The following is an 8,781-nucleotide window of genomic DNA, read 5'->3' as shown; positions in this document are numbered from 1 at the left end:
CAAAAGATTTCTTGGGGTAAAAAAGTATAAGTATAAGTTAAAAATTACCTGTGTACGCGTAAAAATCCTTTGTTTTTGTGTGAAACAGTAACAAACAGACATAAATCGATTCTTATAAACTTGCGCATTTATAATTTAAACAGGATTTTAGAATTTAAGCAGGATGAGTGGTTGCCGATGAAGTGTTGATTTATTTCTTACTTTGTAAACCCAATTGTTCTTTTTTTTACAAACATACCAATTGCTTAATTCATTTTTCTTTCATTGTTAATCATATACGATTTTAAAATGTATTGAAAGTAGGGTTTTGGTTTCGGATTGGGGTTGTAGGGTGGCATTAGGGTTTTGCGTCTACAGTTATGGGTAGAGATAGAGGTTTTTGGTTAGGGTCTGGGTTGTGGGTTTTAGAAAAGGATTTTGGGGTTGAATCTGGGGTTTTTATAAATAAAACAATGTATTACATTACAGCCACGTGTTTATTGTTAATCAAGTGTAGTAAATATATAAACAGTTTAGAGTATCAGTTGTGGGACGCTTTGCGAGTGACGTCATCGTTGTGACGTCATCAATGCAACGCGCCGAACAACTCACAGAGAGGCGCACGAAGGTTCTTATAGCGTTACTTTGAATGCAGTAAAGGTTGGTGTACACTAAAGCGTAATACGAACATTCTAGGTGTTTTGCGTTTAGTTAGTGCAAGTGCATTATACATTTTTTATGATTAGTTACCAAAAGTTTGTAATATTGATTTTTTTTATTTTTTGACAATACTTTTTTTCTTTTAATCCAAACAATAAGTTTTACAATGTTGTCCAAAACTTCTGATGGTACAGAATATTTTCAGTAAACTTTTATTATAAGTAAAACACCATTCGTGCGCCAGAAGTTAAACATTTGTAGTTAAAAGAATACCAAAAATAACCAGTAAATCCTAAGTTTAGTTCAAATACAGGTTCAAAAATTGTTTCAGTCACAATTTATAAGAAATAGTCGCTTTTTTTAAGTTCTATTTTAATATATCAATAAGAAATTCACAGCATCGATTTTCGGATGGTATTATTGTCATAATGACAAATGAAACTGTCTCTCTACCACTCCGTATTATGAAAATACAAAAATTATAAAAAGAAACAGTTTTTTGCAGTTCAATAGTACTGCTTGAACGAAGATTTAAAGATTAGGTCATTTTGGCATATCCTTACATCACAACTCGATCTTAGACTATTTGTATACTAGCTTACAGCTTTCTTTATTCGGAATCAAGGCAAAGATAGGCTCAACTTTGACCAATAATGAGGCTAAAGTCTACAAATTGGGTCGAAAAACGCTTTTTGTCAACTCTTATTTCAATAAGTGGTTTTCGTATTTTACGCTACTTAGTCTGTTTACATGCTAACGTTAGGTGATATAGTTGCAATTACTGTTGTATTCCATCATTTTATTGGCCAAAAAATGATGTTTTGTTGAATTTTGTATCAAAACTGCGTCGTTTTTTGTTGTTTTTCATAAGTGTACGTAATTTTGTTTGTAGAGCTTAGCCACATTGCCGACAGTTATTTAATTTCACATTAAATGTGTCATATTTATATGTTCTTAACCATTCAATTCAACACTCTTGGTTTTACTGTCAAGATTTACGAGCAAAGTGCACGTACTAACACCGTTTTTGTTCTGTTACAAATTCTCGCCTTGAAATTGCTATTGCAGCACTCCTTGCTTCAATGCAGCTCGGAATTAGTTTCAAATATACATTGCTGGCTCCTCCCGACAGTATTACACCCTAAGCCTCGCCTCCCTTGTCCGATTTAAACGAACTTAATATTAAACATGTGTCGTACATCACAACACACAGACGTGTTTAAATCATTACAAAACAACGATCAAGTTAGAACGAACCCTTATCCAAAAACACACGGCACAATATTCGAACCCAGCCGACCCGTGCGTACACTCACTCCTTGTAGCTTTCAATTCCTTTAAAATTTTACAATTTTTAAACCATTTAAAACAATAAAAATTTTCATTTACAATGTTCGTTTTTAAATTTTTTTAATCGCTACCTACTCTCCTAGATCGAACCGTTTATTTTTTTATTTTAAATTACAATAGTAAAATAAAATATTTTTTCGTTTTTATTTTTCTCTATTTACCCAGTAAATTTTACTTCTCTCATACTAAAGCCTTCCATTTAATTCCAATTTTGAGTTCTATCTAAAGACACTTCCCTGATAATGCAACCTTGAAACGATAGCAAGTGTAGAATAGAGTTTTGATAGAAATTAGATAGAAAGTCGTATTATCAGAAAGAGTGTGAGTTGTTTCAAGTCGGTGATATGTGAACGCAACCTACGAGTCAGTTGTAAAAGAAGGAAGAAGTGCAAAGTTCACAATATTACACCTATCATGCAGCTACAACACTGATTAAATATATTTCGATTACCTAAAACAGTTACCACATACAGATAATGGTCATATTTCAAAATAATTGCCTTTTGAGATATTACATTTCAAGGCCAAGTTGCTTTGCAGAAACGCTGACTGAGACTGATTTAATAGCCACGCTTTGGCCGCGGAAAACGCTTCAATGTTCTCAGGACACTCACATACGAAAAAATGATTCGTACATGCCGAGTTTGTCCGAATCCTAAAGTTTGATTTTTAAAAATTGAATTGCAAATGGCGTCCGACATTTTTCGTCCCGCTTTTGTTCAAATCTGGATGACGAACGATGTAGTCAAACGCATAATTATTATGTTTGACCGCGGCCATGACAAAGTCAAATTGCAATTTTTAAGCGGTGTTTATTTCTCGTGCAGTCCATAAGCGCCGCTATCTAATCAACTAAGCGGAGTTTTACACATTCAAATACATATCTTTCGAACTCCGCTTACAAAACGCTTGCGAATCGCAAGCGTAACACATACTTAGTTGATTGCCTTTAACAAGCGTTAGTTTTATTCCATCAACCTTTATTTTACCATCAGACACTAATTTAAGATGACTATCTTTATACTATTGATACTATAGTTGATGATAAACAAGTCTGAAGACGTTTTGAGACACGGAGGTTAAAAAAACCTTATTGTTAAACGGTCATCCATCTATAAAATGCCCTCAGCAGCATATCTTACTTCCCGATCATAACTTATCCTATTCCTCCAAAGATGTTTTGGGAGAAATATATTTTCGATCTTATACTGCATTCGTTATTTCGACGAAAACGCTTCGATTCCTTTACAATAAATAATACACGCTTCTGCCGTGCAAAGTTATTTGGCACTTACCGCCTACACTTGACGGCAAGAGTTTGACTCTTTCATTAAAAGTTGCGAACACTTACGATAGTATAATATTATATTGAATATTTCGATATCTGATAAATATTCTAGCTTTATTTTGAGAAATTTGCTTGACTTCTTACAATTACAGATTTGCGAAATGAAAGTCAAACATAGGTTTAATACAATTTACTCATAATTTTGAATTTAAATTGAAATATTTTTTTTTATTATTTACTTGTATGGTGATAAGTGTGCAGTCAGAAAATGCCTAAAGATTAAAAGTATTTATCACCATAATCCTGTGGTTTAAAAACCACGTGCGTAAACTCAAACCATTTCAGTAGTATAATAAAGCCGATTTTAAAACACAATAATTAGTAGCATTCACAAATGGCGATTCAATTGTTCCGAACATATTTCATCCGCTTTGTGGTGAGGCCAATAATATTGTTAGTTAGTCACTACCACAACACAAAGCCTTACTTACAAACAAACAAACAAGCTATTAGGAAATATTGATACATTTCGAGATTCAACTCCGAAGTGCGGATATTAATTTTGAAATACAAATTCAATGTGGTTCAATTTTCCAGCGGCGATGCCGATATTCAAATTTATTGTATCCAATAGAATTAATATAGAAAGCATGTTGGAAGGCAACAGGGCAACAGAGCAAGGTGCAACAAATTGTAAATAAAGTACAAAATTGCCCCCGTTCTGCCGAATACGCTATGATTCTGATAATTGAATTTGGCCGAATTTCGAAAACGCTATTGGGTACAGATGCTGTTTATAGGCTGTAATTATTTCAAAGTATTACAGTTGATATTTATTATAAAGTATTGGTAATTTTGCTTCTTTATCTACAAGTCTGCCTGAAGTCGAGATTGTTTAAGCCACTCGGCATATTTTAACGGTTGCTGTATTTATTTTTCTTTCTTTAAGAATTGGTCTGTCACGGGGACTTTTACAAGCTTACAAACAACGGAGACAAAGTTCAACCAGACCAGAAACAAGATCTGTGTATCGCACAAATATTTGTTCCGTGTGGGAATCGAATACCCGACCTTCCGACGCACTAGTAGTGGCGTGGAGACCTTTACCACTGCGCCACGCAGGCCGTTTACGTTAATGTTTCTATTAAGAAAAGTAATGTGGTGCCCAAAACGAGGTACATATATTTTTTTATTCAAATGTCAATTGCAGCATTTGTAAGTTATTCACTCCTTTCATAGACTTACTTCAACTTCTGTACAGTTAAATGTACTCTCATTTAAAATGTTCCGACTCGTCTTAAGTGCAGTTCTAATTATAATGAGCTAGCTAACTTAGTTTTATTTCTAACTCCGAGCTCACGTTCAACACTTGCTTTAAAAATAAACCTTTAGTTTAAACCAGATTTAACTTGAGCGTTTTAATTATTATTATACGTAAGTCCACTTTGATATAAAGGTGTAGTTTATTTTTGTTGAAAAATAGACGCGCGGTCAGATGATTAAAAAGACCGCGCGGTCACGCGGCTATTGTTATCATAAGATGTCACGCTGTTTTATAAGACATTTGATTGTTTTACTTACCCTCGGTTTCTGAGTACATTTACCGGTAGTTTATCTATTGTATAGTGTATTTTTATAAGACTTTAAACACTATTGAATAGATAAACTACCGTTAAATGTACCTCAGAAACCGGGGGTTAATCCTCTCGCGGTCTAAAAACGCTGCAATAGGCGGTAATTTGAGCGCGCTTAAAGTAAGCTATATGACACATTTTTTCTAAAGAATTTCAAGTAAGCATTCGATTTAAAAATCGCAACCATTGGTACTCGACTCGAAGCAGCTTATAAAATACTTCTCGCAGTTGTAGAACTAGAATTTTATTTCGAACGAAGTCAAGAAAAGCTATCGTAAGTTCCGCAACAAGATTTTATCTTTTGTCAAGAGATACGAATCTCGGACAAAATGCAGACTCAACTTTTGAGCAGCAACTTGATTTAGATGTTGAGATTTATTTTGAAATATGACTGTTATCTCCAATATTAACTAAACAGACACATATTGACGCTACTGCGTCATCGGTTAGAGTCTTTTCACACTTGCTTGATTAAAAATTCAAAGAAAATTATACTTAATAAAAATAAGAGCCAGAATAATAATTTGTAAATGTCGATGTTTGTAGGCAAAATGTCTGACCAACACACAGGAGCATAAATTTTACGCACCGAATAATATTTGAATATCTGTTAACTGTTGTACCTCTGTTTATGCAGGTTCAAATCATCGCATATTTGCCTTTAATGTTTGGTAATGGCAGTCCATTAACTCAATATTGAATATTTTGCAGTCGAACGAATTAAACGTTTTGGTAACAATAATTTTGATACTAGAGACCGCAGGGTTAAATAAATATGATTCGGCATTATTCCGTACATCGCAAGTAACGATACAAGTGTGAAAAGACATTGATAATGGTACACAGACATATATCATGTTAAACACGCATCAATTGGAATCAAATTGTCAGATTGAATTTACGGCCCGCCGGCCGTTACGGCTCCGCGACTGCAAATTTGAACAGAAAATTTCTATTTTCAAACCAAAATATTACATTTGGAACGGTGAATTTGAATGCAAATCCGTATTTGGCAGGCTCAGAATGAAACCACTGGAGCGTTGTATCGGAAGATACGTTTTGCAGTAAGAATCTACGTCATCAGAAATTTAGGACGCTTTTAGTTTAATGTGACCCACATTTCACCAAGAATCTTAGTAGTTTAATATCACGGGGCGAGCTCATTATCATTCACCAGGCACGTTGTACTTTCCAATCAAAAGCCAGACGAAAAAAAACAATTTAGGAGGCCTACTATAGGTATCCGAAACAAATTTCGTAAACTAATGAACACATGACAGGCATTATCGGATGAGCGTTACATTTTTGTGACAATTTGAACGAAACGCGATTGGAATTGTGCTATTGATCGAGAATTTATTTTCGTTGAATTATAGTAGACCTCAGTTAAATGGCTAAACTCGAATTATAACCTCAAAATAGGACAGAAACATGCATCGGCATTACTAATGAGGCCTTAAATGTAAATGTTGCCGGTAAAACACATTTACTATTGGATATTAGTTTGATTTGACGATAGCTCATGAATATTCGTGTTGTGTAATACTGATACTACGGAACCTCGTTAATGAGGGAGCCCGGAATTTCACGTGTTGGATTCATTCGGGTTTACTGATAGACGTGGTTTTGCTAGCGTTGTTGTTCTGTTCTTGATTTTCACGTCCAGTATGTGATTTTTGATTTTTGACCCCAATTTTATGCGAATAAAAGATATGTGAGTTTTATGTTTATTTTTTTTGTTTCTGAGTTTGCTGCAAGCTTTAAAAAAGGTATATCATCAAGCCAATTTTGGCCAAAAAGATTACAGTATTATTTTGATTGGGGATTTTTTTGTGCTTTTTGCAGATTTTCAATATTTTTGCTTTGAATTAACGGTAGTTAAGTTGGCCTTTTAGAAGTATTCCACCCAGTTACATTGTCAAAGGTTCTTTTTAAAAATAAATATAAAAAGGACTTTTGCAATTCTCTTCTGTTCAACATCATTTGGCTTGCAGCACGAAAAAATAAAACCTCCTCTCATTAGGCATGCTCTAGATTTAAACAAAAACAGTAACAATTTATTTGGAAGTCTCGGTCAAAATTTGTTACTTCATTAGTGAATGCAAATGTTTATTCGTTTCTGTGGTACAAACAATATAACTGCTTTACACAGACTAGCTGTTGGTAAAATTCTTCATGACTTTTCGGAAAGAATTTCAACAGTTTTACGGTCCATGTATAAGTGACAGATAACCTATCTGATAAATAGATAACGTAATGATAATTCTACGTGTTAGCTACCCGATACTAAATGAGTGGTAAATTAAGCTTGCTACACATATATATTCGGTTCGTCACGTTCGTTTCGGCAATATTTACCAAACAACAAAACCGACTCGACTCATTTTCTCGGCTTTTGCCGATCGGGTTCATCTACACATATTCGGTTTTTGCCACCCGGTTCGAACCGAAAATGTATGCAGCAAGCCTAACGCTCCGTTCTACAGACAAAATAATTACAATATTTCAATGGATTAATGTATCTATATCAACACGAATGTAGACCATTAGACCCATTGAGTTTTCCCATCGTGGGATTGAGATAACATGTATCCTATCACGGGACTAGCAGTGTAGACCCGTTGGAACAGACACCAGTTGTCCAATGTCCATGTATGATTTATGACAGTATGTATATATTTTGTCTTTGCTGAACGGAGAATTGTGTCATTTCATGTGCCCGGTAAATGCTAATAGGCTCGCATTTATAAACTGGACTAGTTATATACAATTTTAAATGCACAGTCGCTTTATATGTCTGACTGTACAGTTAAAACTGCATGTCTAACCAGTTTATATTTACAAAATATTTTTGGTGAAATGTATTTTTTTTTCTCTCTCTATCTTTGAAGACAGAAAATATTGTAACCCGATTGCGATTTCACACACTCTGTACTATCGAGTAAAAAGCGTATGACGTTTCAAAAATAGTTCTTGTTTTTGCCGCCAGGGGCGCTGATCAGTTTTATGTACATTTCTCGATGGTTTCTCTGTTGTTCTTAGTAGGCCCCTAAGTTTGTGGGTTCGTTTAGTTGTCAGTTACTTGTTGTTCGAACCCTTTCAATCAGTTTCAAAGATAATAGTTTCAGTGTGATGTTTATTTGTTATAATGGGATTGTTCTTGTCAGTTTGGGGTTTACTATTGGTTAGATAAGACATTATTGTGTCTTAATTTTGGTAAAATCTATGTAAGTTTTACTTGTTGATAGTTCTATGATGATTTTTTTTAGATAGCTCAGTTGTGGTTTCAATTCTGCCTGCTAAATTATACAATTTTAAATAGTATAATAAAAATATTTCAAAACCAAAAATATCATTGTTCCTTTCTAACATATTAAAATATCAAAACTCGCAAAAAAGACGGTCAAAATTTTACTTTAAAGTAATGAAATAAGGTTCAATATTGCAGTCGCGTGTTAATTAAGGGCGCTTTACACTAGTTCGGTGTAGAACGCATTGCTGGTGCAGTTGCCGTTGTCAGTCGGCGAGTCTGGATGGTCCTCCGGCTCCACACCGTTAGTGCGCATCTCATCTCGGACCTGGGGACAAAAAGTTATCAATATAATTATTATTTATTTATTTATTTAATTATATATTATCATTATAAAAAATCATACAAAACATCATTTATTTAAATATATAAATAAATAAATAAGAAAGAAAAATTCGCTGGCTTGTCCTATGTTAAACTTTAATAATGGGGCAAAATATTTTCTATAAAATAAAATATTTCAAAAATTTTGTATTTGCACGCAACTCGCATGATTCTGAACAGTCGGTATTCGAGTATAGAGAGTGTGACATTCAAAATGTACAGCAGAAATAGTTTCT

The 8,781-nt window shown here is 34.0% G+C and overlaps 1 protein-coding gene across 2 annotated transcripts in view; it reads right to left on the bottom strand.

The window, feature by feature from the left end:
- Window positions 1-438: 438 nt before the first annotated feature.
- Window positions 439-8,781, bottom strand: part of LOC142986197 (dipeptidase 1-like) — a 253,941-nt gene continuing 245,598 nt past the window's right edge. For both annotated transcript variants that reach the window (XM_076134534.1, XM_076134536.1), the window contains one exon: window positions 439-8,489. In XM_076134534.1, the coding sequence (XP_075990649.1) occupies window positions 8,382-8,489 (108 nt within the window). In that variant the 3' untranslated portion in view covers window positions 439-8,381. The remainder of the gene's footprint in view (window positions 8,490-8,781) is intronic.

Source organism: Anticarsia gemmatalis, chromosome Z (genome assembly GCF_050436995.1).
Source record: "Anticarsia gemmatalis isolate Benzon Research Colony breed Stoneville strain chromosome Z, ilAntGemm2 primary, whole genome shotgun sequence".
NCBI lineage: Eukaryota > Metazoa > Arthropoda > Insecta > Lepidoptera > Erebidae > Anticarsia > Anticarsia gemmatalis.
The sequence above is the reverse complement of the archived record's forward strand: the minus strand, read 5'-3'. Positions and strand labels throughout refer to the sequence as shown.